This window comes from Podarcis vaucheri, assembly GCF_965113315.1.
Source record: "Podarcis vaucheri genome assembly, chromosome: 5".
NCBI lineage: Eukaryota > Metazoa > Chordata > Lepidosauria > Squamata > Lacertidae > Podarcis > Podarcis vaucheri.
Window position 1 is genome coordinate 36,489,238 of NC_138763.1, and position 27,989 is coordinate 36,517,226.

General features: G+C 46.0%; 1 protein-coding gene across 2 annotated transcripts in view; it reads left to right on the forward strand.

Moving 5' to 3' along the window:
• Nucleotides 1-2,709: 2,709 nt before the first annotated feature.
• Nucleotides 2,710-27,989, forward strand: part of LOC309531939 (glypican-5-like) — a 407,839-nt gene continuing 382,559 nt past the window's right edge. Inside the window, exon 1 of one of the 2 annotated variants that reach the window (XM_082221811.1) lies at nucleotides 2,710-3,481. In XM_082221811.1, the coding sequence (XP_082077937.1) occupies nucleotides 3,295-3,481 (187 nt within the window). In that variant the 5' untranslated portion in view covers nucleotides 2,710-3,294. The remainder of the gene's footprint in view (nucleotides 3,482-27,989) is intronic. The other variant, XM_082221812.1, reaches the window with a different exon arrangement.

The following is a 27,989-nucleotide window of genomic DNA, read 5'->3' on the forward strand; positions in this document are numbered from 1 at the left end:
GTTATTCAATCTGTCCCATGCCACCTAAACTAGCTTGGTGTCCTTGAAGAATGCTGTCCCATCACCAGTGGTGGAGCATATGCCCGCGCTGCCCAGGGTGGGCACACTGCTGAAGGGAGCGGGCGTGTGGGGCATGGAGGGAGCCATGTGCACCCACCGATCCCGCTTCCTTCCTCTCCTCTTCCCTTCCCCCTCCATTATTTACTTGCCTTTCTCCTTCCCATCCTCCTGCCTGCCTGCCTGCCTGCCTGCCTGCCTGCCTGCAAGTGTCCCGGGAGGCTTGCCACCGGTGGCGCACCACCAGGACGCTCGCAGGCAAGGCAAGCAGGGGAGAGGACAGGAAGGAGGCAGGCGAATAAATAATGGAGGGGGAATGGAAGGGGAGAGGAAGGAAGTGGGATCAGTGGGTGCACATAACATCTGCCCGGGAGTGCACGAGATGCCCGGTGTGGGAGGAGTGTCGCTGTGAAGATCCACACGGGAGGATTTTGTCACCCTCCTAGAGATGGCACCCGGGGTCGAACGCTCCCCCCACCGCCACTTTCACCAGCCAGTTCCCATCACCAGTGTTAAAGTAACAGTAATAGGCAAGCCTGTCTGGCTTTTTGTATGTGGAATGGGAGGGGGTGCCATTTTCCCTTCCACCTCAGGCAGTGAAATGCATTGGGTTGACCCTGGCTGTCTCCCCCTGACTGGTCGCAACCAATGGTTTATAGGTGGGTCCCTTCCAATTCTGCAGTTCTATTATTCTCTGCTACATTCTTGTTTACATTCTAAAAAAAAAAAAAGAATATATTGTATATATTCTAAAATTATTGATGAGATCCCCCCCTTTTTAATACCTTTTTGGTCCGTTTAGCCCTAGATACATTTTACAACCTGTTTTACACATGAGCAGCTAATCCAATTATGTTTGCAAAGCTCCTCCTGCATTCCAGCACAAGATCGTTATAAACTGCAGACTTGGGAAGGAACTGCCCCACTCCCTGATTCTTGTCTCTTCTCCCCCACCTTGTGGTTTTACATCCTACCAGATGTAGGGTGCCTCCTACCCTCCAGTATTCTGGAGCTTTTTCGTTGGTCTTAGTAAGGGCATCACCTTATTCTTGATTTTGAAGCTCTTCCTCCACCCAATAAGTGGACTAGCATGACAGCCTGTGCTTTTTGTTTATTATCTGTAGGCCATGGCATGGTTAAGTTCAAGAAAGACCATGGAAATTGCTCTTTCTTAGGACTGTTTCTGATTCTGAACAATTCTAGCATAATTTCATCAGGGTCAGATGCTGTGCTGGCTGGAGCTGATGGGAGTTGTAGTCCAACGGCATCTGAGGGGTACCAAGTTGGTGGTGGCTGCTTCATTGTTAAAAAGCAGCAGTTTTGCTGCTTTCTGGTACTGTACTGAAAATAATGACAGGAGCTGAGCCCTGCTTCAGATTAAGCTCTGCATATGATTGGCGTGCACTGAAGTTTTTTCTTCCTCCATCCCGCCCCCTGGCCGTGGCAGAGCTCCCAAGTCTTAATAGATGCACATATGGCAGAAATTCAACATGTGAAGCTTTTTTCATCACTACTTCAGCTCAGGAAAAGATACACCTGTTGAATTACACCTCTTGAGCAGCTGTTAAAAGGCACATGATCTTTGCTAAAAATAAAAAGGTGGCAACCCTAATGGTGTGTTTGGGTGCGCGCATAAGGCAGCAATATTACGCCTGCTGGTGTGGGGGTAAATTCCAGAGAACACAGTGAGTCATATTTCTGAGTAAGCATGGAATTGAGGGTTTTTCAGAGTTAGAAGGGACCTTATCCAGCTCTCTGCTCAGTGCATGAATCTTGCAACATGGAAGATGCAGCTACTACTCATGATCAGAGGTAGCAGGCCTCTGAATACCAGTAACTGGAGAACAATGGGGAGGAGAGAAACTTTTGCTCTCATGTCCTGTTGTGGGCTTCCCATAGGCATCTGCTTATCACCAAGGGAAACGCGATTCTGGATTAAATAGGGCGTTGGTCTGATCTAGCTGCCCTGTCAATTATTCTGCTCGGAAGTGCAGTTGCATGGAAGCATTTGCTTTCTTCAGCGATGTCTCCCTGAAGAACGTGTCTCGTGGACACGGACTTAATAATCTAGGACTGCCAGGTTTGTTTTCATTCTTTAGGGTTTCTTGCTTTCTTTGACAACAGCTTTCCCTATATATATTGACATCACTGGAGCTTTTCCAGGCACGGAGAGAAAGGATCTCTTTTGCAAAGCAAGCTGCTGTTACAACCCACAGAAGCCGGTGTGACACCCAAGCCGCTTCAAAGCCGAAGACGGCACATGTGCACAAACTTGACGCAACCTCCCACGGCGCGATTTAGGTCTTTTCTTCGAAAAGTCACGCATGTGCACCTAACTGGGTCGCACTTTTCAAAAATCGGATCCCCGCAGTATATAATCTGATGCTGGGACTTCCGTTCACGGGCTACGGCTCACAGCTAGTGCCAAGCAAAGGCTGTCCCGCAGTCCTTGGAAAAGTTCCCTGGCACCCAACCATATAAACCTCTCCCCCCCCGCACCCCACCCCCTGCGTTACAGCAGAGAGTCGTTCCTCGGCGACTTTGCACGCACGGGATCTTGCTGCGTCAGTGTGCGGCTTTAAAGGAGATTTCCTCAAGGTTTTTCCCCCCTCCCTCTCTCCTTAAAGTGGGGGTTATTTATTTATTTAAAGGAGCCTAATTATAGCAACAAGCCAATGAGCGAGATCTGCCTCTCCCCCTTTTCACAGACATACCCTACTGTGCGAGGAGGGCTGGGCCGCCAGGACCACAACCACCTCCCGCCAGACGCGTTCATTGGCGGTAGAGCCGCTTGGAGGACGAAGAGGAGGAGGAGGAGGGCACGTTTCGAACGCTAGCGTTTTCCCCGGGCTGGACCGCCTTTGCGAGCGTTCCACGGTTCGAACGCCGAGTGGGGAAAGGAAAGGGAAACCCCCACGTTCGCAGGCTCTCAGCGTTCGGAGGCTGGAACGTTGCCACTCTCCGCGTTCGGCAGGCAGCGTGCAGCGCACCGTCTCCAGCGGGGCTCCTTCCTTTTAAATCTCACTCCACCGCCCACCCGCCTTCCTCAACTCGCAACTTTGCCCAGTGCAACTTTGCTTATAGCTTGCTCGGCGGCGGCGGTGCCACCCATTTCCACCCGTTTCTTTTTCTCCCCACCCCGCGCGAGTCAGTCCACCCGGTGTTGGTTCTGATTGACTTTCTGGGAACGTGCTGGGCGTCCCTGGCTTATCTCCGTCCCTGGTGGGGAATGTGGAAATGGCCGGTGACAGGAGCCCTGGGGTCTTCTTGTGCCGGCGACGCTTCGGGCTCCTGCTGTTGGCGGCGGCCGGACTGTGCGGCGGGGTCTCCGGAGTCAAGAATCCCAGCTGCCACGAAGTGAGGACGGCGTTTCAGATCCGCCAGATCGGCCCCCTCAAGCTGGTGCCCGATGTTCCCACAGCCGGTCAGTACACATGCACCCCCTTCTCTTCCCGTTTAGACCAGCGGTCTCCCAAGGCTTCCCCGTGGGGGTGGGGGTTGTGACGCGCTTAACCCCGGTTCCTTGCTCTGCTTAGGGCACCTGGGAATGGTTACAAGAGCCGCCTTTTGACAGAGCAAGGCGGCTCGGGAAGAGGTGCTAGAGCGGGTGGGGGAAGCCGAGGGAGTTGAAATGGACGCGGCGGCAGCTGAAGGAGCGGTCAATGGGCAGAATGGCCCCCGGGGCTGCTCCGAGCGTCTGCTCTGCTGCAACTTGGTTTGCTGAGGCTGAGCTGTTGCTCGGACCCAACGCTTAGAGAGGAGGTCGTAGCAATTCGCTGGAAATTCTTCTCATTCCCTCCACTTTGACCCTGGAGGTTGTGGGTGGTGGGGACTGGGGGCTCTTGGTGACCCGTCTGTTAGGACGCACACCCTTCTAACACAATCCTCGTACTGATAAGAACATGAGGGCAAGCAGGTGGGCAGAGGTGGCTGGATGATTGCTGGTGGGAGGGGCAGGATTGAGAGCAGAGAGATAGAGACTGAGAGAGTGAGAGTGCAGGTGTCTGTCCCCAAGAACCTTGGGAACTGTAGTTTGTATGGGTGTTGGGAATTATAGTACAGTTTGGGGGGGTGTCAGCTACAGTTACCATGGTTTTTGGATGGGTGGGTGGGATGTGCTTTAAATGTAGGGTATGCACACAACCCAGGTGTAAAGGTAAAGGACCCCTGACAGTTAAGGCCAGTCACGAACGACTCTGGGGTTGCGGCACTCATCTCGCTTTACTGGCCAAGGGAGCCAACATTTGTCCACAGACAGTTTTCCCGGGTCACTTCTGGTGAAACCAGAGCATCACTCGGAAATGCCGTTTACCTTCCCGCTGGAGTGGTATCTATTTATCTACTTGCACTTTGACGTGCTTACGAACTGCTAGGTTGGCAGGAGCAGAGACAGAGCAACGGGAGCTCATCCCTTTGCTGGGATTTAAACCGCCGACCTTCCAATCGGCAAACCCTAGGCTCATTGGTTTAGACCACAGCACCACCCGTGTCTGTACAAGAGAGTAAAAGCCGGGAATTTGTGCAAGGTGCCTCATTTTTTGCTTGTTTACTTCTGGGTGTTTGTGTGCAGCTGTGGGGTTTGGGTACAGCAAGTTGAGTCCTCACCACTGTGCTACCAAGTGAAGGCAGTGACTCACTCACTTACTCAGGATGACCCTGCTAGGCTCAATCCTTCCCACCCTGTTGGCCAAGGAGAGAGAGAGTTCTAAGTTAAGCCTCCAAGGGAGACAGTGGGCTAGTGAAAAGAAGTAGTTTGCAACCATCATTTGCCCTGTCTTCTCCACTGTGCTGCTCCTGCATGATTGGATGAGGCCAGCAATGGCTTCTAGAACTAATTCCCCCCCTCTCTCTCTGGGAGTCTCTTACCTGCTTCCTTGTTAGTGGCAGCCTGCTAGGGAAGGTTGTGCACTGGTGACTGGACAGGAGAACCAGGCAGATGTTTCTTGCATGAAGACCCAACTTCTCACTTGCTCACCTACTCTGTCTGGTGCTGTGGCGGGTGGGCGGGGGTTAGCCCTGCCTGTGCCACCTTAGAGGGCGACCCAGTGGGCGTGAGGCTTTTCATAGAATTGGAAGGAGCCCAAAGGGCCATTTAACCCAACTCCCCAGTCCAGCCCTATGCAGAGAAGTGAGTGGAGACAGTAGCTGCTCCTGCAAGGCCTACACTTCCCCACCATGGATCCTGGAAGAGAGAGGGTAAGTGGGCCAAGGCTGGGTGCAGTTCCACTTCTTCTGGCTCACCTGCATTTCCTGACTGGGGTGGCAGAGCTTCCAAAGTGAGTTGGTGAGTGAATGCTCCTTGCAGCCACTACTCACTTTTGTCCACTTTGGCGTAGAGGCAGAGGAGTGACAGTTCCATTGCACTACTTTCCTTTTAAGTCCGAGTGAGATGGGACGGTTTGTGTGGCACAGAGCGGACCCTGCCAAACCTTCTGGGGGCTGCTAGCTTTCAGCACCAGCTGGTCCATCCAGTGGCCCCTTCTGTGGCTCTGTGCCATGGGCTGCTGCCCCAGATGTGCAGGCCATCAAAGCCTTCATTGATGCTTCAGCTGAGATTCCTGCATCACAAGGGGGTTGGACTAGATGAACCTCGGGTCCCTTCCAGCTCTACAATTCTATGAATGCGGCCTGTTCTGAGCAGCACCCTGGAAATGCTGGCTTGCTGTTGTTTGGGTTCTAAATGTACAACAACACAGGGCTTCCCTGTATTTGGCCCTATGGGAATGTAGGCAAGGATTAGGCAGGAAACCCCAACCCCCTTAGCTGCTGTGTTGTATAAGGCTACCGGGGAGCACAATTTGGCTAAAATGTGTGTGTTGGGTGGAGGATGTTGTAGGACATGCTGTGTTGTAGGCAGGGCATGCTGATTTCATTAAAGTCCGCCCCCCCACTTCCCTCCAATAATTTGAGTATTGTCCAGAACTCACAGAAATGAAAAATAGTCTTCCTGTAAATCAGGTTAATGGAAGGGAGGGTGACTCAAGCCAGAGGCACAATAGCAGTCTAACTGAATATGTACCCCGTCTGTCTGCTCCCTGTTCTGTACTTCCTAGGAACTTAATATAGCTCCTATTGTAGCCAAGCACTGTGCTGGTCAGTCTCTGTGCCCAGAGCCAGGTTGTTAGCAAATCTCTTCACCAGGCATAGAAAAATGAATCTATTGCAGCAGCAAATTAGATTGCCGGGATCATTTGGTCCAAGAGAGAGAGAGAGAGAGAAATCTCTCTTAACAGGCAGTTTAGAAACTGCAGATGCAAAAGATCTCTAGGTGCAAGCCTACCAAGTTCTTGGAGCTATGCCAAGAAAGAATTTAACCCAGACCACTTTGTTGCAAGACTCATGCAAAGTGGAAAATTTTTTATAGCATTAGTTTTAGTTCGGTCACAGGTGGACCACAATAAAGCACATTTTGCAGGGAAGTCAAAAGGAAACTTTTCTTGTAATTAAAAGTAGCAGCTCTGCCTTTCACTACAGTAATTGTCTGTACATATATCAAACACAGCTTTTGCTGAAATTGATACTGCGTCATGTACTATTCATTAGTGTATTATTCCCTCTCTTCTTAAATTTATTTTATGGGAATGGAATCTGAAGACAGGAATAATGGCCTTCCCCATTCCACCCCACAGTTTCTTATATGAAATAACTTTTTAATAATTCAATTAACAGTGACCCCTGGGGAAGTTTTGCTTCCCTCCCTGGCCCTCTTCATTTAGCAGGTGTTGCTTTCTTCAGCAGAGACTGGACAATATGTTGCACTTTATTCCACCAATGCAAAGGGGTAGTCAACTTACTGTAGGATTGCTCTGTTCCTGGACGGGAGATAGTGGTGGTAGTTTTGGGGTCACTCTCGCATAAATATGGTGCAGAAAGCATGAACTGGACTAGATGCAGCCCAGTGCAGAAGCGAGGGGGGATGGAGATAGCTTCTAAACATGTGTGCATGGCACACTCACTCTCACACATGCATGCACAGTCCCTCACAGAATGGTGGGACATCATTTCCAGAGTGAGAGAATAGGACTGCATGGTAAAGCTATCTATGCCACCCAAATTCCATTGTTTTAAATTAAGCTTTCTCCCAGGTGAGTGAGTATAGGATTGCAGCCCTACTGTCATATCATTTTCATTTTGTAGGATTGCATAAGCCCTTCATGCTTGAGTACTTCTGTGCAGTGCTCAAAATCTTTTAAATGGTCTGATAGTTACTAGAGGGAAGGGGAATGCTCTTCACTGAGATGTCACAGGCACTATCCAATAGGTACCTGTGACACTCTTGCAACCAACTTTTTATGCTGTGCACACTAGTGGGGTCATGGAAGGCTGCCTTTTCTCAAAATGTTATTGTCCGAATGCTCATAAGATGTGTTCTCCACCCCACCCAAATTGCTCTAGTTCAGGAAGTCATTAAGGTGTTTGACACATGATTAAAATACTCGCTTTGCCTCTTCTACTCTGAAGCATCTGTTGCTTGCTATTGTCTTGGGCTGGATATATTAACTTGAGCAAACCATTTGTCTTCTGTGGCAACTTCTTACCTAAGAGCCTTGAAATTTAGTGACAATTAGAGATTTATTCTGATGGAATTGTGGAAACGTTTCTGCCTTCTCAAGCATGTTGAGGGGGAGGCAACCAGAGCAAAGGGGCAAATTTGCAATCTGTTGCGGTTAATGTTATGTGTGCTGAGACTCTTATTCTGATCAGCGCCTGTACACCTGTGCCTTGGATAATGGCAACCAACACACTGTGGTGCAGTTATGAGACTTCTACTTTGGGTTGCAGGGAGCTGATGTTCTGATATCTAATATCAAGTTTGCTTGCTGGAGTTGTCCGAATCATTATCTCTGAGTCTAACCCTCCTGCCAAATGATACAGGTGATCAGTGACTAGATTTCTCCACATTTCAAGTTTTTAAATTTAAAGCAGTCCTGACAGGAGGCTTCAAGTTGGATTGAAGTATTTGTATTCAGGGAGTGGTGGTGGGCAGGGCATTGTTTTAAGCTTTCCTTCCTTGCAGTATTCCTGAACAAAATTGTACCCTCCTTGGCTGCTATTTGACCCATGGATGGTGGGGAAATATAGGTACCTGTAGCCCTGTGTGGACCTCCTGACAACAGTGAGGACTGAAGGTAATTGATACAGGGAGCAAAGGGTTAAGCCAGGGGTCAGCTGCTGCTGCTGCTTCTCGTGGGTAGGCAGAGCGAGTTCGTCCGCTCTGCGCTCTGGCCCACAGGAGCACCAGGGTGGTGGTGGGAAGATGAGCAACACGAAAGGGCTGGCTCCTGAGAGGGGCTGCTTAAAATGGTGCTCAGGCAGCTCAGCCCAGCCTCCTTCCTCCTCTAGGCTGGAGGAGAAGGGAATAATAGAATAGCGCGCGGGGGGGGGGGATGGCGCAGCCTGAATGAACAGAATCCCCACACCAATCCACGGACAGCCTGTGGGCTGGATCCTGAAGGCCATTGGGCCTGATCCGGCCCGCGGCCCTTAGTTTGCCGATCTCTGGGTTAAGCCTTCCTCCTCCAGCGCTACTGCTCTGATCAGAAGCAGAGAACCCTATGGCTGCTTCAAAGTTATTTTTTTAAAAAGACATTGCAAGATCCAGTTGTGTCTCTCGTGTAATTTTGGTCTTTTCCTTTAAAAGGCTGAAATAGTGCTTTTTGCTCCTTGGAGAGAATAAGATACATTAAGCGCAGTGCTGGAAACATGAGGTGGACATCTTGAGGGAAGTGCTAATGCATATCCTTGACCTCTCATTCTGCCTCCATCTCTCCAGTAAATACAAAAATTGTGGCTTTGTACATCCTTTTTCCTTTTGTTGATCTTGCTGGACAAGATGCCAGTGAAAGCCCCACAAACCAATTAATGTTATAGTCTTTTTTTGTTCCCTAATGCAACCTCTTTCATTGTGTTATATTGGTCTTCCATCTGCATGTAGTTTGTTTTGTGCTCGTCTATGTTGAACAACAAGTGTAACCACCCAAAGTCTTTTTTTTTAAAAAAAGTTTTATTTACACATTTCAAGTTTATACATTTAATTAATTTTACCATCAATTTAACATTTCAAAGTTTGACTTCCTTCCCCCACTTTTTGTGGTTCCTTCAATTTTTTTTTTTAATATCTTCTGCATATCCCAATTCATTAATTTGGTCATTTCATTATGTACTTTAAATATATACTCTTATGAAACTGCAACCCTGCCAATGTTTTTATCTGTTTGCAATTTATCCATATATATTCAATAAGCCATTTCCATTCTTTTATAAAAAGTTTGTTATCTTGATTTCTTATTCTTCTGGTAAGTTTCACCATTTCTGGATACGCCACAAGTTTTTGTATCCATTCTTCCTTTGCTGGGACTTCTGCTTCTTTGCACCCAAAGTCTTGGCATTTTTGTTTCCTTTTTTTCTTTCATAAAATGTATCCGCTGCTTGATTGTAAAAACAAACAAAAAAAACCCTAAAAACAGTTTACAAAAATATAGCACAATAAAATGAAGAGGAATTTTACAACCCTACCTTAAAACACACAAAATATAAAATACTAAAACAGATTAAAATTATCATAACTTTCTAAGCACTTGGGTAGGCTCGTCTAAACCAGTGTTTCCCAACCTTTTTGGGGCAAAGGCACACTTGTTTCATGAAAAAAATCTCGAGGCACACCACCATTACAGCCCCGTGACGTCAGCGCGCAGCGTCACACCGGGAGGGACATGAATTGCTAGCAAATTACATAATCACCTCCTTGAGGGCTGGCTCATCTTCTCCGAAGGCAGAACCCCATTAATTAACAGCACAGACTCACACCATAGCCAAGACGAGGGGGGAAAACCTCAGTCATGCACATGTGGGGGCTAAATGAGGACGAAGACCAGGCAGAGAGCAGGGTTCAAATCACTCCACCTGGCCAGGACAATCCCTGGGTGCTCCCTTGGGCCACTCGCCTGACCCACCTCGCAGGGCTGTTGTTGCGAGGATAACACGGGGAGAACCATGCGCGTCCCCGGGAGCTCCTTGGAGGAGAAAGCGGGCGATGAATGCAATGCACGAAATATATGAGAGGTGACCAGGTTTTGCAGGTGAGGGGCCCCCGCCAGCCTCCGCTTCCAACACCCGGCGCAACAACGCCGAAGTTTCCCCCCGGGCTCGGCTCGGGGAGCAGCGCTGCTCCCCCCGGCTCCCCTTCGCCCTCCCGGCTCTCTCTGCCACCCACTGGGGACCCCCCTCACCTGCCAAGTCCGGAGCGCCGGTGGAAGTTGCATGCATGCAGGCAGGGCGCCGCGTTGCCATTGCATTGCACTGCACTCCATGCAACGCCTGCACGCATGCATTGCCTTGCACGCCCACCAAGGGGTCTCCCCGCGGTCCAATGCGTCCCCTCCGGCGTGGATGCAGCATTGCAAAAATAAACACACCCCCCGACGCAGCCCTACCTGGGGGGCAGCCTCCGCCTCCGCCACTCCGCCTCCGTGGGGATCCCCAGGCTCCATCCTGCCGCCCGATCTCCGCAGGGGCGCAGGCAGGCTGCGCGGGGTCTGCGCGGAAGAGCCCCTGCCCGCCCGGCCGCCGCCGCTGCGCTCATTCCATGGCCGGGAGAAGAGCGCTTCAAACAAAACGCCCGGCCCGCCAGGCCACGCTGGGAAACATAGTTCGCACACCCCGCGCGGGCACGGAGCCCAAGGGCGAGGGGACTACGGATCCCGGCAGCCCCCGCGCCGGGGACGGAGGGGGAGAGGCCGGGTGCAGGGATGGAGGAACAGGTGGGCGAGCGAGTGAGTGAGTGGCAGCCGCCAAGCCTTGGCCGAGAGCCAGGAAGGGCCTCCCCGGAGGAGGAGGAGGAGGAGGGAGGCGCAGAGCGGGAGGGAGGGAGGGAACCCCAGGGGTCATCTAGTGACGGCGCCCCAATCGAAAATTTTACTTTTTAAAAAAAAATCTTTCAAATTTTTAAATTTTTTCCGCGGCACACCAGGCAACATCTCGCGGCACACTAGTGTGCCGCGGAACACTGGTTGGGAAACACTGGTCTAAACAATAATGCTTTTAACGGGTGCTGAAAAGAGTAATGTGAAAGTGCTGGCTTGAGCTCAAAAGGCAGGGAGTTCCAGGGAGTTCCAAAGTCTAGGTACTGCCACACTAAATGACCAATTTCTTTCAGATGCCAGAATCGGTATTATGCAGCAGCTGAAGTAGCACCAATTCTGTCGATCAAAGCGGTCAAGTGAGCACATGGTGGGGTAAAGTGATCTCATGAACTGGTCCCCAGTTGTTAAGGGCTTTATATACAAACAGTAACACCTTGAACCTGGCCCAGTGGCAAATCGACAACCAGGGCAGACCTCTAAGCACAGGTGTTATATGCTGACAAGGCCTCACGCTGTCAGCAATCATGCTGCAGCATTCTGCGCTAAGTGCAGCTTCCGGATCAAGTGCAGAGGAAGCCCTACATTGCAGTAATCCAGTCTTAAAGTAACCAACACAGACCAGGTTTTCCCGGTCCAGGAATGGGCATATTTGCCAAACCAGTCACAGTTGCTAAAAGGCACTTCTGGCCACTGAGGCTGCCTGACCAATTTCTCATTGCATTTTAAGCTACTAATATGTACACAGCATAACTTCCATTGAGCTGAATAGGCTTACTTCTGAGCAGACATGCATAGGATTGCACTTTTAGTGTTTTTGTCAAAGTGTCTCAAAGGGATTCTTAAATCCTGAAATAAAAAGTATGCCGGGCTAGAATGCTGCTTTTATAGTAGGTCTTGAATTATTTTTCCTTTCCCCCCACTTTTTTTTGGTTTTGTTTCTGGCCGCATTGTTGTAGGCATTTATTTTATATACCGTATTTTTTGCTCTATAAGACTCACTTTTTTCCTCCTAAAAAGTAAGGGGAAATGTGTGTGCGTCTCATGGAGCGAATGCAGGCTGTGCAGCTATCCCAGAAGCCAGAACAGCAAGAGGGATCGCTGTGTTCGCTGCACAGCGATCCTTCTTGCTGTTCTGGCTTCTGGGATTCAGAATATTTTTTTTCTTGTTTTCCTCCTCCAAAAACTAGGTGCTTCTTGTGATCTGGTGCATCTTATGGAGCGAAAAATACGGTATTAGCCCTTTTATGATGCCAATCATGTCTCAGCCCGGGAATACGTGATGGGAAAATGACACAATGCCTTTGAGCATATGCAGAGTGCCTTTCTGTTTGTCCTGGAATAACCACTGGGATTAGGAGGTTTTACATTTGTTGACTTTACAGGAAGCTTTACAGGAAAAGCTACTTTATAACTCAAGATTAAAGAGGCCGCTTCAGATTTGCTTCAGGTGTATTGATCGACATACAAATGCTAAGTTTATAAATACACTGCTGACAAATACCGGCAGTTAAAAGCATATACTTCTCTCTACCTCCCACTGCTCCCTGACTTAAGAAGTTGGCCGTTTGTCCCTCAAAACATGATAACTGCCCTTCATTCCATTATCTACTTCTGTTGCCAAGCCCATTTTGCTTCTCCTTAACTTTGCAGCACAACAAATATACAGCCTTTCCTCTCTGCAAAGACTCTGGTTCATGCCCTCTTCATCTCTTGCCCTGACCCCCCATCTTTCTCTAGCTTTCTGCCATCAAACCATCCACCTCTCTGATAACTCTGACCATATGACACCTCTCTTTAAATCTCTATTCTCATCTCCTAATGCATCCTGCACTCCTCATCCTTCTTTTCAAAGGCCTCTGAAACCATGTCATATTTATCTGCTCTCATATGCCAGTGCATCTCTCTGCTGACCTCCACTCCTTCAGCTCTCCCCCCCCCATAGCTGTCCAAAGGACTCTGACCTTTTGCGGCTCCTTTGGCTTGGGCCTACCCTTTAGAAAAACACACACACACACACATTTGCCTAATGCCGTTTGTCTTACGTGCTTCCAATCCCTCTTTAAAACCCACATTTTCCATGGAGCCTTTTGTTGTCCAGAGGTTACTCACTGGGACCCTGCAGATGTTGCTGGACTGTAACTCCTACCATCTCTGGCTATTGACCATGCTGGCTGGGGGAAGGGCCATAGGGTATGTGCTTCAGGGGCAATAAGTACCAAATTGAATCCTTAGTGCCTCCAGATGTAAGACAGAGTCCTGTACTCCTTCCGATGAGTCCAGTAACATCTGGAGGACTAGAGGAGAGCCAACCTAAAATAATAATAATAATAATAATAATAATAATAATAATAATAATAATAATTATTATTATTAATATTTATACCCCGCCCATCTGGCTGAGTTTACCCAGCCACTCTGGGCGGCTTCCAATCAAGTTTTAAAAAATTTACAGCATTAAATATTAAAAACTTCCCTAAACAGGGCTGCCTTCAGATGTCTTTTAAAGAGAAGATAGCTGCTTATTTCTTTCACATCTGAAGGGAGGGCATTCCACAGGGTGGGCGCCACTATGGAGAAGGCCTTCTGTCTGGTTCCTTGTAACCTCACTTCTCGCAATGAGGGAACCGCCAGAAGGCCCTCGGCGCTGGATCTCAGTGTCTGGGCTGAACGATGGGACTGGAGACGCTCCTTCAGGTATACTGGACCGAGGCGATTTAGGGCTTGAAAGGTCAGCATCAACACTTTGAATTGTGCTCGGAAACGTACTGGAAGCCAATGCAGATCTCTCAGGACCGGTGTTATGTGGTCCTGGCGGCCACTCCCAGTCACCAGTCTAGCTGCCGTATTCTGGATTAATTGCAGTTTCTGGGTCACCTTCAAAGGTAGCCCCACGTAGAGCGCATTGCAGTAGTCCAAGCGGGAGATAACTAGAGCATGCACCACTCTGGCGAGACAGTCCCCAGACAGGTAGGGTTTTAGCCTGCGTACCAGGTGGAGCTGGTAGACAGCCGCCCTGGACACAGAATTAACCTGTGCCTCCATGGACAGCTATGAGTCCAAAATGACATAGTGCCTCCAATATGTACTTACACCTGTGCAAATGCATAGACAGCAAATGTGGCTTCCCTATTTACTCTCAACGCCCCCCCATCCCCATCCCCATTCCTCTTTTTGCCTCCCCTGTGTTACATTATAGTCTTTTGGGCAGAAACATGTCCTCTTGTACTCTGTAAATCACCCTTGCCTGTTGATGGCACTACATGAATTGATGGTAATGATCACAGTTGCTGTTTTCAGTCTCCAAAAATTAATGTGCAAAAAGAAGTCTTTCTTTTTCCAAATGGAGACCAAGATGTGCGCTGCTTCCTTTGGCAGATGAATATCAGGCAGGAGCCAGCTTTCCTACTCACTTCTCTTCCTGTCTGTCACTTCACAATTCTTTTGGATGGTGCTCCTGAAATAAGAAGTCCCCATATGCTCCAGACCCCCCAGCATGAGAGGACCCACCTACTGTGGCTTTCTGTTTTGCAGAAGCTGGAGAGACAGCAGAACTCTGAATTACGCTAGGCTTTTAAAAACCACTGTAGAGTGTCACGTTTTTCTTGTGGTTACAGAAATAAAGGAACTCTTAGTAGGTTATTGGAGGTAGGGAGGGGAGAATCCATTTGTTTCTGTTTTGCTGCACTGCTCCAAATATTGTAGACAAAACACTGGAAAATAAGGGCTGTGTTCTGAAGGCACAGCCTTCAATGAGGAGTGTGCTTGCTAAGCCTCCTTTATCCTGGTCTCCCTAACTCTATTTTTTAATCATCATCATCATTATCATCATCAGGCATTGTTCCTTATTATGGATGCGCTTATGGCTGGGTCCACCTTGAACCACAGTGGTCAGCCTTTATGGCTGTGATGGAATTTGGAACCTGTTTGAGGGTTATCTGTGATGGTGGCTGGATTAGTGCTCTGTGAAGTTTGTGCTGTGAAGCATGGGCTGAATTAGGGTAGCCAGGTGAAAAAGCAGGTCAAATATATGCACCTTTAATAGCTGTGTCGAAGAAGGAATGCCATCAGGCATAGCTGGCATGACAAGCTAGACGTGCTCGGATTTCCTCTTCTGCACAACTTATCTGGTTCACAAGCTACTGTTCTTTGTTCACCTTTTTGCACACAAAAACCCGATTCTGCTCTGCGGGTATTTGATCTTCCACCCTTTTCTGGGTACAGCCGTAGTGCAAGCGGAACCTATCCGTGAACCTTTTCAACAGTTATGGTTGGCCAGTCTTCCATGGTATACAAATGTTGAGGCTTTCCAGAGGAATCTTGTTTTCTTCCTGCCTCGTTAGAGGCATGCTAGCTCCCTTGAAAATAACAAGCTTTCCCAGAAAACAACAAATAGCTACAGATGTGAAAAGTTAATATGCTTTTAAACTTTGGCTGACATGCTCTTTAATTAAGGATAGGAAGGAATGTACAAAAAGGTGATATTGATCCTCAGCACTGCGCATTAAGTGTTTCTCATGCTCTTAATATTTGTTAGGCAGCCGTGCCTTTTATCCTATGCCTTCTTAATTGAGTCTGAAACCCTTTCTGTAAGTTCTTAATTTGGTGGTGGTAGTGGGGTTTCCCCTTGCTATGAAGCATGTATGAATCTTATACAGTGGTGCCTCGCAAGACGAAATTAATCCGTTCCGCGAGTCTCTTCGTCTTGCGGTTTTTTCGTCTTGCGAAGCACGGCTATTAGCGGCTTAGCGGCTATTAACGGCTTAGCGGCTTTAAGAAAAAGGAAACAAACTCGCAAGAACTCGCAAGATGTTTCGTCTTGCGAAGCAAGCCCATAGGGAAATTTGTCTTGCAGAACGACTCAAAAAACGGAAAATTCTTTCATCTTGCGCGTTTTTCGTCTTGCGAGGCATTCGTCTTGCGAGGTACCACTGTATTGAGAGACCACATCAAGAAACTAATGGAAACTTCCCTGCCTTTGACCTGATCTAACAGGGTCTTCCTTACATTTTTAAGCAGTTTCTCAAATCCCAATAGGAGTCTTCAGGAGTATATATGAATTTTATCTTGATGGGCTGCATAAAGAAATCAAAAGTGTATATTGATTAAAACATGAAAGCGCCTGCATGTTCCTAACTGCACCTACGGATTTATTAAAGGTGCAATGCAATAGGTGCCTGTATCCTTTTCCATTTGTGGGGTGGATGTGGGATTTTGTCTGTGGGGAGAAGAAGGGCTAAGCAGTTCCACCATTGCCAATAGAAGCAGTCGGCGGCAGCTTTTTTTTTTAAGATGCATGTGGGATGACTGGCACACATCTGCCTTGTAACATTTAGGTTGGCCCTCAGTCAAGAAATGACGGGAAGACAACTGAAGGACATAATGACAAGGCCACGCCATTAACTTAGCAACAAATGTGGTACACAAACTTCCTATTGATTTCACAAGAGTTTAAACGGGGCCCATTGTTTTCAAACTGAAAGCTCATGCTGTAAACATTTTCCTGCAAATATGGCAACATTAATATGCTCACGCAGCAAGAAGCTTGTTGCGAGGAGAAATTGAGGGTGGGTAAAATAGAAAACAGTACGCACAGTTCTTCCCACCCACAGCAATGCGGGTGGGGGTGGGGAATAGCAGAGAAGTAAAAGGGAATAAATCTTATGATGAATGAAGGTGCTCAGGAGGGGGTGAAATGATGTTATAAGAATCAGAGAATCTGCAGAAAATAGAGCACTGCCTTGGAAAAATCTGATATGCATATTTGCAGGCCTGCCTGGAACTTGTCTCCTGCTAATCTTTTTTTGTTTTTAAATTATTTTTTAATATCTCAAAGCTGTGTAGAGTCGGGAGCCAGATTTTCAGCTGGAATAAGCCAATTATGTCTGCCTAAGTAATTGTCTAATAACCTCCACATTCTTTCCTGTGGAGAGATGAGGATATTGGACTGTATGATGTCATGCACCTACTGTATTCTGATGCTTGGAGAATGGTTGCCAGAATGTGAAATGCTTCAAGTCCATTTATTTGGAAATGTTCTGTTCTTGTTGATAACATTCTTAATTAAGATGCATATTCATCTATATAAAAGCAAATGTGAGGGAACCTGTGGCCTTTCAGATGTTGTTGAACTCCAACTCAGTCCCAGTCAGCGTTGCCAGTGGTTGTGGGCGATTGGAGTAGCAATCCAATAACATTTGGAGGGCCACAGGTTCCCCTCCCTGATAGGTCCAAATGGTCCCATGTGATCTTGATCCTATGGAGCTACAGAATTGCCTATCTCTCAAAATGTGCCTAGGGCAGTGTTTCCCAACCGGTGTTCCGCGGCACACTAGTGTGCCGTGAGACACCGGCTGGTGTGCCGTGGGAGGGAGGCGGGCGAGTCGGGCGGCGAGAGGCGGCGGCGGCGAGGATCCGCGTCGAGCCGGGGGCGGCTCCGCGGTGGTGGTGCCGAGCGGCGGGGCATGTCCGGGCAGCAGCAGCAACAGCAGCAGCAGCAACTCCCGGCGATGGCTCCTCCTCCGCCCGCTATCGCCGCCACCACCACAACAGCCGCCGCCGCCTCAGCTGCCGCCGTCCCTCAGTCCCTCGCTCTGCTGCCTCCTCCCACCCCGGCAAGGGGAAGGGAAAAAACGTTCACTTTTGTGCGTCCCCCCCGGCGTGACGCTGCGCGCTGACGTCACGGGGCGGGGCTTTAATGGTGGTGTGCCGCGAGATTTTTTCCCGGTAAACAGGTGTGCCGTTGCCCAAAAACGTTTGGGAAACACTGGCCTAGGGCGTGTGGTTCTGGGCTAGAAGCTGGTGAGGATGCAAATGGCAGCTGTTTTCAAGGGCGTCTGGGCAAACGAATGTTATGTATTCCAAATGCCTTTGATGTAAATTAAAAGGAAGGTTAGTTTAACATTAAGTTTTCCAGATCTCGGGAACTGGCTTAAAGTTTCGGGGTTTAGACACATTCTTGGAATCTCCAGGTAGTGGCGGATTTTGGGCTCTCAAATTTCCATGGTACCCTGTGTGACTTTACAATTGCCACCCCTGCCTCTTGTGCTCCATTCAATACCATTGTTGTGGTGCCCCCTGTGGTGCCAGCACCCAGTGCAGCCAAACAGGTCACACAAACCCAAGACTGCCTCTGCTCCCGAGTAAAATCTCGAATTGAAGAGCATGAATCAAGGAGATGGGCTTTGCCATTCACTCTATGCTTCCTCCATGTTCATCAGGGCACCAAGCGCAGCCAGGATGTTTTTCTGATTGGCCAGTGCCACTCTGCTCCCTTCTCCCTCTGGCCTGCACCCTCTGGTTCCACTACACAACATCAGTGGCGTAGCGTGGGTTGTCAGCAAGGCAAGTAATTTGCGCCCCCTAACCCATGGATTTTAGCAGGGGGCAGAGAGCTGCGAGTGCGAGCGCACCCCCCCCCAGATGTTGCGCCCGGTGCGGCCGGCCCCCCCGCACCCCCCACGCTACGCCACTGCACAACATGCCTTAGCTTACAGACTGGATGTTATCCAATGTCTATCTTTCTCCAGGGGAAGGGCAACCACTGGATACAACACTCTGTTTACTGTATCTTGGGGTCTGAGCATTCGGAGCAGGCCTGGCCCAAGCTATTAGGCAGAGTGAGACAACCACCTCAAGAAGCAGAGACTGGAGGCAGTGGGCCCCCCAAGCCATTCTCTTCCCTTGAAGAAATGTGTGCAATGTGGCCCTTAAGCTTACCAGCTTCCCTCCAGCTGCTGGAGAACACTATTCTGTCCACAGAATCCAATTGCCAGTCCAGTCACCTTCTGTATGTGGAATGGAGAGGGGGAGCCATCTTGTCTGCCTCAGGCTTGGGCTCAGAAGCATTCTGGTCTAGCAACTCCATCACAATTCAGGAACCACAGGTTTTAAATCCCTGTGTTTTCAGGATTACAGGTTCAAAATGCCTGCTCCACTCTGAAACTCTCTGGGTGGTGTTGATTTACGATACGATACGATAATCTTTATTGTCCCATTCAGAACAACAAAATTGGGGGGAAATCTACATCAGACGTTCAAAAAACAACAAGCCTGCTACCCCAGCTATCCCAGCCTGGTTAACCCCCTAAAAACTCTTATACCCCATAATTAAATACAATATACTTAAATGAGGCTCTTGGGTGATGTGCCTCACAGGATATTTATGAGGCTAAAATGGCTGTTGGGAGGAAATAAATGCTCAGTTCAGAATGCTTACCTTTGTGTTAAACACATTGTACCAAGTGAGCAATATTTTTCCAACCGATATGTTAGAAAGTTCATTTTTTATCAGTTTTTTTAATGTAGGTGCCTTGCATTAACATCTGGACAGCACATTTGCAAATCTAACTTCGCTGGCTGATAAATGAGGGTGTGAGTTAATTGCAGTCTGTGCACCGCAGATAGTTCAGGTCTGATGATTTAGTTACGTAAACTGAGGTCATTAATAAACAATAGGGTATATTTTATATTATGATGCTATTTCTTATTTATAGATTTTTTCCTGTTGGATTCAGAAATTGAATGGCTCATACTGTTGCCTGAGCTTAACTGAAAACTCCTGTGGAGAAGGGAAGTCTTTTGTCTTGGGAAGCTGGATGTCCTATTTGTTCTGTTCTGTTGGTGCAGAAGTTCTTGTGGGCCGTATGTTTGTAATCCTCACCCCACCCCGGTAATGCACTAATACGAATATGGTGAGTGATAATTGGTTTTTGCAGGGAAGGTATAATTAACATGTAGCAATATTGATATGCTGGGGTGACATGGATTTTATTGATATGCCCAGAGCCTGAACACAATACTTGGTGGGTGAGATTATTTACTCAGATGCTATAAAGGCTTGATAAAGACTTTTAAAAAGAAGGCCTCAGGGTAGCACTTGCAGATACGGCAAGAGACAACAGCAGGAATTCTGGAAGGATAGCATGATAAATTTTTAAGTCAATCTTCAAAGAAATGGCACCATTTTTTCAGTCACTTAGAAAGCTTGTAAATTATGACTTACTTTTATTTTAAAAATCAACTACCCCCCCTCCACAGCACATGTATCCATAGCATAGTACACAAAGCCTTTTGGATTAAGATACCTTGAATTACGGTAACTGATCATCCTAAATTTCAATTTATCTAATATTCATCGTCATCTTCCCTATTGCAACTTCCTCCTTGTATTATCTCTGAGCTGCGCTGGATTTTGGCTGAGAAGACTCTCTGTGGTTTATCTATCACATCTTCTTATTTCTATAGAACGTTTCATATGCTTGATTGTCCTACTTAGCTCTTTTTAAAAATGAAAAGTATATTTTATAGAGATGAGGCACTTTCTCTGCACAGCAGCATTCTGTCAAAGTTATAATTCTGTCATAGGCCAGATGTGCTGTGCACTTACTTTTGCTATCTCTGGAAAAACCTTTATTCCATCAGGACAAGCGATTAAAACTTTTATCTTCTGAACTATGATTTAAATTCAGGTGTCTCTGACATTTAATCTCGATTGCTCATCAATAAGGCAAGGGCCTTGGAATTCAGTCTTATGTCATGAGTGTATAATGGAAGTCTAGTTGCCCCAAATCTCTTGATTGAAAAATTCATTGAATCTGCTATACTTACCTGGTGAGTCTTGGGTAATGGGATATCTGATCGATTAACACTGCTTGGATGTTCCTCAGCAATAACTGGCCTTTGGTAGATAAATGGCCCAATTCTTGACAGCTACTCTTCAGAACATCACCATGAAACAGAGTTACAGTGGTACCTCAGGTTAAGTACTTAATTCGTTCCGGAGGTCCGTACTTAACCTGAAACTGTTCTTAACCTGAAGCACCACTTAAGCTAATGGGGCCTCCTCCTGCTGCTGCCGCGCCGCCAGAGCCCGATTTCTGTTCTCATCCTGAAGCAAAGTTCTTAACCTGAAGCACTATTTCTGGGTTAGCGGAGTCTGTAACCTGAAGCGTATGTAACCTGAAGCGTATGTAACCAGAGGTACCACTGTATTCTGAAGGTGCAGGGACTGACTTACCTACAACAACATTGCATACTGGGATATATTTGTCAAGGATGAAGATTTGTGGGGAAAGCCTGAACTTTATGACTGGGATCAAGGTAAAGTTAGTTGCATTTAGTTCCCATGGAAATTAAGAAAACTAGCCTCATTAATTTCTATGAGATTCCACTAATCTGGATCCAACACCTTGCTCTGGAACTGATGGAAGGGTTTCGGGTTTTTAGGACTAAACTATGCATGGTGTTCGAATCCCCGTGGCGGGGTGAGCTCCCGTCGTTCGGTCCCAGCTCCTGCCCACCTAGCAGTTCGAAAGCTCTCTTAAGTGCAAGTAGATAAATAGGTACCGCTTTATAGCGGGAAGGTAAACGGCGTTTCCGTGTGCTGCGCTGGTGCTGGCTCGCCAGAGCAGCTTCGTCACGCTGGCCACGTGACCCGGAAGTGTCTGCGGACGGCGCTGGCCCCTGGCCTCTTAAGTGAGATGGGCGCACAACCCCAGAGTCGGACACGACTGGCCCGTACGGGCAGGGGTACCTTTACCTTTACCTTTATGCATGGTGTGGAGACAGTGAACTCACTGATAGGTTTTACTGATGGCCTTCTCATTTTCATTGGCTGATGATTGATTCTTTCACTTGAAAACAAATCCTCCAAAGGCTGCTAGACTGTCACCAAAATTTCATGAAAGTCAACTGTTTACCTATGAGGTTACAAGGAATGTTTTTATAGTACATTGGTACCGTGGTTCTTGAACTTAATTAAAAATGTTCGCAAACCGGAACACTTACTCACTTTTTTCCGGGTTTGCGGTGTTTGGGAGCTGATTTGTTCGGGAGCCAAGCTGTTTGAGAACCAAGGTCCCACTGTAAGTGGCAACAATAATCATCCTAATTAGATCATTCTGTAAAGCACTTTATAGTTATTATCCTTTTTTAAAAATGTAATTTGATTCTCAAGTTCTGTGAAACCTTAAGGAAATTTGTCAATCTCTTCTTGGTGTGCTAATTTTTAAGTCGGGGTTAAGAGTCAATAGACTCTTTTGCTTTAATAAGCAATCACTTCCGCTCTGCTCCTCCCCTGGCATGAGCAGGTAAGCAAACCAGGAAGGGGATAGCATAAGAGTCAAGTGCATACTGTAAATTTAGGTTTCTACAATTCAAGTGGATTAAAGCACTCTGTCACCTTAGTATAACAAATCTATTTTAAGAAAGGATCAGACTTCTTGTGGTTTGGAAAGGGACTGGGAAATATATTGAAAAGTGTGGGGTGAGTGAATGATTAATGGGACACTAGACAAGCAAAGCAGGATGAATGCTTTTTGTCATATTAATGGCTCCACAAACAAATAGAAACAAATGCTCAGCAAAGGCAGGATATAATCTATCTTCCATGTAAGCTTTGTGCAAGCAAATGCAGATGAAGGCTCAGTAAATAGAATATCTGGAGGAGCCCTTACTGTTACATCTCAACCTGTGATCATGTTTTGCTTCTCTCTAGCAAGCCAGGCTCACTAGCCAGCCTTAAACTATGGCTTGTTGTTGGTTTACACATCCTGGTTTGTTAGGGCAAAACAAATGGCAATTCTGTGTTCAGAAGCAATGCTAAGATATCTTCTTCCTGTTCAGATCATGGGAGTAGCAGAGCTGGAGCAGTAGCACAACGTGCATTAGTACACAGTTCATGCATGATATGGCTTACTAAGCTAAAGTTCTTGTCTTATGCAAATGTGGCTACTTTTTACAAAGCCACCACAGGAAGGACTCACATGATGATGGAAGGTTACAAGGGTGGCCTGGCAAAGTCAAGGGAATGGAAGAATTTAGAGATACTTACAAAGTGATTTTTAATACACGCCATTGATTTCTGCTCCCAGAATAGTAGCTTTGAGGTGTGTGTGTGTATACACACACACACACACACACACACACACACACACACACACATATACATAGAGGAGTATTTAGATCTGGAAAATTGCCTGGGGGAAAAAAAATCTGTTTCCTAGTGCCATTTCTTTGATCAAAATTAGTCACTGGTGGCTAATTTTTATGTTTTGCTTTTTAACCTTTAGGAAAACTGATCACAGATCCCTCACCTCACAAGTCAGTTTTGGCTCTGAGTGTCCGGAAAGACATGATGCTATCTTAGCACCAGATGTTTAGAGAATCTGTATAGCAGCAGCCCAGCGCTTGATCATCATTACAACACTTGACTGGGCTGCATACGAACCATACATTTAAAGCACATCGAAAGTATCCCCCCAAACTTGGGGAAGTGTATTTTGTTAAGGATGCTGGGAATTGTAGGATGTAAACTACAGCTTCCGGGTATATTTGAGAGGAGGAATGTGCTTTCAGTGTTTGGTGCGTAGACAGCCTGCATTACCAAATCTGCACCGTAAAGTACAGGTGCTGCTAAATTCCTGTTTAAGCAACCCTACCTTTCATTGCTGTCTATCAGGATTTGCCTTCCCTAGTCTTTCTCTGGTCTTTTGACTACAACATTCTTAGAATCAAAGTATTCACTCTGGTTTTTCCTCCATACTGGAGAAAGTATATAGGACTTATTCCTAGTGGGGAGATTTCTCCTCCGTCGTCTTCTGAACGTAAGTCTCCAACCTGGGACTATCTGTCTACTTTAATGGCTTCTCTTGTGTGCTGTCCATTTTTATACATTTGCATGGATAGAATTACTACCAACAGATGGAGACCTCCAGGTCCCTGTCTTCATGTTTCAGCAAACTGATGCAGGGCCCAGTGATTCACGAGCAATGGATGGGGCAGGTGAGTAGGAGCAGATTCTCCTCAGAATTTTAAATAGAAGCAGAAATGAAACAAAGTAAACCAGAATGAAACATTTTCTTTTACTACTTAGACCAACAAAAGCATCTTATGTGAAAAATGAAGAACACAAATATTTACTAGTAGATTAACATTATAATTACGAACCTGAGAGAGTGGGTTTGCATTACATTCAGTTGAAAATAATTGATAAATATCAATGTCACCACACCTTAAGCCCTCATCTTAAGCAGTTGCCAATGAATTAATAAATTGTGGAAGAGGCCTGAGGGAGGAGGGCTGAGGTTTTGAACAAGACATAGGCGAGATACACTGAGACCTGGTGGGCATATCAACAGCTGAACAGCTGCCAGGAGAAGCTGGGAATGGAGGGAAAGGGAAGACAACTAGGTTCACACCAGTAACTCCTGCCCAACTACTCTGAGTAGTCTTCTGCCACTGTGGAAGTTTCCCTGGTTCCACAAATTTGAGGGACGAGGAGTGAGATTTTGACCCAAATGTGGGCAAGATATATCAGGACCCTGCCTATAAAAGTTGAGGAGCCCCCAAGGTGCAGAGACGTCTGTTGCCACCACTAGAGGAACTTTGGCAGGCCCCTTTGGCAAGCAGCAAAGTAGTGACTCGGCTTAGCTAAGAGGATGGAAGGAGCAGCTGCACACTGTAAGGAAAATTAAGAAAAAAGACAAATTGCAACACAGTTTGAGCACTAGGTAGCTAAATGAGTTGAGCCATATATAGTAATATGTTTATGCTAAGAACATACAGGCAGGATTGCTTGGCTTAATTTGGCAACTGAACCAATTATCGTGAAACTAATTCAAAACTGAATCAAGTGAAGAATTAAATCGTGATTATTGAAGAAATACATAAGTTGATTTACCTAATGAATTTTGGCAATGTAATGACTTGTAAGAACTATGATTGGAATAAATTATGTTGATGGGGATACAAATTATAATTGGATTGAACTGAAATGGATGGTGGGTGGATTTGAAGGATGAACTATCTAATAAATGCATATGATGCAGAAAATTTAATGAATATGAGATATTTGAGAATTAATTGAGATAGTGGTAGCAGAAGTTCAAGCTTAAGATAGAGATAAATACTGAGGGTGAGAGTGTCCTAATAAGAAAAATATACCTGGTATATAAGAAAAAAGTGCTTACAATAATAACACACACACATATGATATGTATAAAGCCCCTAAATGTGAATGGAGTATCAGGAAAAATGAATTAAAATAACAGAATATAGGTCCTTGGAACGCTAAAGGGCAAGAAAGAGAAGGTCCAAATGGGGTCACAATAGACAATAATCATAAGCTGTACACAAAAGAAGTGACCCTTCTGGAAGAAAAAGTATAAGAAGGACAAAATTTAAAGGACAGAAAATTAGAAATTTGGATTGCTGTTAAAGATAAAACTCAGAATGTTTTTATGTCTAAATTGGATTAAAAAAGGGAAATCATGATATTAAAATATAAGAACAATTAGAAGTGATGGCTAATAAAACTTTAGGGTGGGAGAAAAAGGTGGAATAATAATAGAATGCAAACAAACAATAAAAAATCGCAAATATGGAAAAAGCACAAACAGAATTAGAAAATACCGGTATACCTAGAGAATAATAAACAAGGAATAGAGTATTAGAGATAGATGTAGAAATTAATATAGCTAAGTATGAGGAAATAACCCATGAACTAAGAAAGAATAATTTGCAATTATGAGGGCTTCTAGAGGGGATCAGGAGAGATAGTTTTGTGACACCGTTAGAAGAGCACCTGTCAAAATATATTCAGTTGGATAGATGGAGTACCATTGATACAGAAGCTTCCTTCCAAGTTATAGAGAACACATGGAAGAAGAATATAGCCCCTGCTTGTTTGGAATGGATTGAAAAAACTTGGTCTATTGTCACTGTGGTCAAATTAACATACAGTTGTACCTCACTGAGCGTCCGGGATCCATTCCGGAGCCCTGGACGCGGTACTATATATAGGAGAGTGCAACTAAATATGTCAAACAGATTTCTGAATAAATGAGAAGGGTCTTTTAGTGGTGTTTTGGGACAAGTATAATGATCATATTCAGCCTTTTTTATTTGCTGTAGTTTGTTGTATGAGATATGTATTAATCTAGTCTAAGATTAAAATAAAACAAGTTGCAGAAGAGAAAAACCAGTAACTCTTTCATCTAGCAGCAACTGGTGATCTTAGGCTCAGATCAAGTAGGTATTTTGTTGCCTATTACTAGACCACTTATCTGGAAAACCTGTGATTGTGGCAGGTTGCAAAGATAAGATTACAGTGCTTTGTTCCAGATGATAAAGGGCAGCTTTGAAGAGCTGGATCCTTAGAACTATTTTTAAGTTGTATATCAGGGAAGCAATCCAAAGGGTTTTTCACCTTTAGAGTACTTTTTTTAAAAAGAAGAAAAGCTAAGCACTTCTGTCAAATATAGGGGAGGCAATTGGACTCCACAACAAAGTTTTGGGATAAAAAATATCATTGTCAGGATAAGATCCAATGGTTCTGATCATGTTTTGCTGGAATGGGGAACCTGTGTGCATACCAGGTGTTGCTGGCCCATCTTCACTGACAATTGGCCGTTCTGGCTGGGGCTGATGGGAGTTGGAGAAACATCTGGAGTACCACACATTTCCCACCCCTGCTGTATTGGCTATGAATGTTGTTTTACTGAAGATCTTAGTGATAGAATGATATGGATTTTGCATGCTGTTTTTAGTCTTCCTTCCTGGATTTATTTTCCTACAGTTGTGCTTCATGGATAAACATACATCTGTCGAACATAACTGGAAAATGCTATTTATCCAGAAATTCCTATCTTCTCCTTTCCGCTTGCAGTGGTACAATAAGACTTTCTGGCTCTTTGCTAACGTAATGGATTTTTATTCGAAGTCAGTGCTAATAAGGCATTGGTATGATGGTTGCACTGTAAATTAGTAAAGTTAATTGAAAGTAGTAGGAGCTTTTTTTATTAATCATTTAGAACTGGCATAGATCATGGTGGCGCAAAGCCACAGGTAAAATGTATCAAGGCTTTATTTTTGAAAATGATCCTTTACAAGATTTGTTATGAACAAATATATAGAATTCAGTTTTATCTGGTTGCTCTTATTTCATGAATGTATGAAAGAGAGCAGAGGAGGCTAATTTTCAGACTGAAGTCCTGATTCCCCCTCACCCTCAAAAATCCCACCAGTTTCGGTGATGATGACAAAATGGGTGAGGGGGAATAGACAGGATACTGGATTCAGTAGAGCCCAGACCCTGACGGAGATGCAAATAGTGCCCTCTCTGGCCACCAGACGAATCTGATGGGTGGAGAAGGGATGAGAAGTCTTCTCAGCTGATTTGTATGGATCAACCAAGAGAGGGGAGCTGTGCCCTTCGTGTGTGTGTGTGTGTGTGTGTGTGTGTGTGTTTGCAGGTGCCTGAGAAAATATGGGGTGGCCACACCTACCACCAGCATGGAGGATGGCCTAGGGTGAGTGTGGTTCTTGGGCCACACTCCAAGAACCACACTCACCCTGCTGCTCCTGATAAAGACCTATGTGGTGGTTAATGCTTTGGTACATTTATTATATCAGTTTTCAGCCTAGTGTGCAGATTTATAGGGGCAAAACAAAATTAAAATTGACTTGTCAACAGCCAAATCTCTGGTGGTAAAAAGAATTTGTGCCCAATTCCTCAGTCCTTCTGTTTCTGTGTGAGAGTGGTCTGCTTTCCTGCTCAATTTCAGTTATGGAAAACTGAATTTTGATCTAAGGAATGTGAGTTCAGACCTTATCTCCGTCCTGCATCCAAGATTATGGACAGGGACTATATCACCAGTTTGACTGCCTTCAAGCAGCATGGAAGCTGCTTCCCATGTTGAACTAGTCATATCTAATGGGAATTCACCGTGTGGGTGGGTTGATTGAAATGCTAACTTATCATACACAGTTGCCAGCCCTGTTATAAAAGATAGAATGCATGAAGCAACCCTGTGTAGAGCACAGGGTGGATATGTGTCACACGTTATGGAGCCCAGTCCTGTAACTGAAGTGACAAAAGTGGCTTTGACATTTCCCATCAACAGCACCTGGACAGGGGACTGAGCAAATCCTGGCCACGGCCCTCCTCCACTATGATGAGATGTATTGTATTTCTATTTAAATTATAGTAATTATTGTGTTTCCTCTTTGGTGATCTGCAACTGGTCCAGGTCTCAAAGACTGCATATTCTCTTTCAAACCATTTAATTCCCA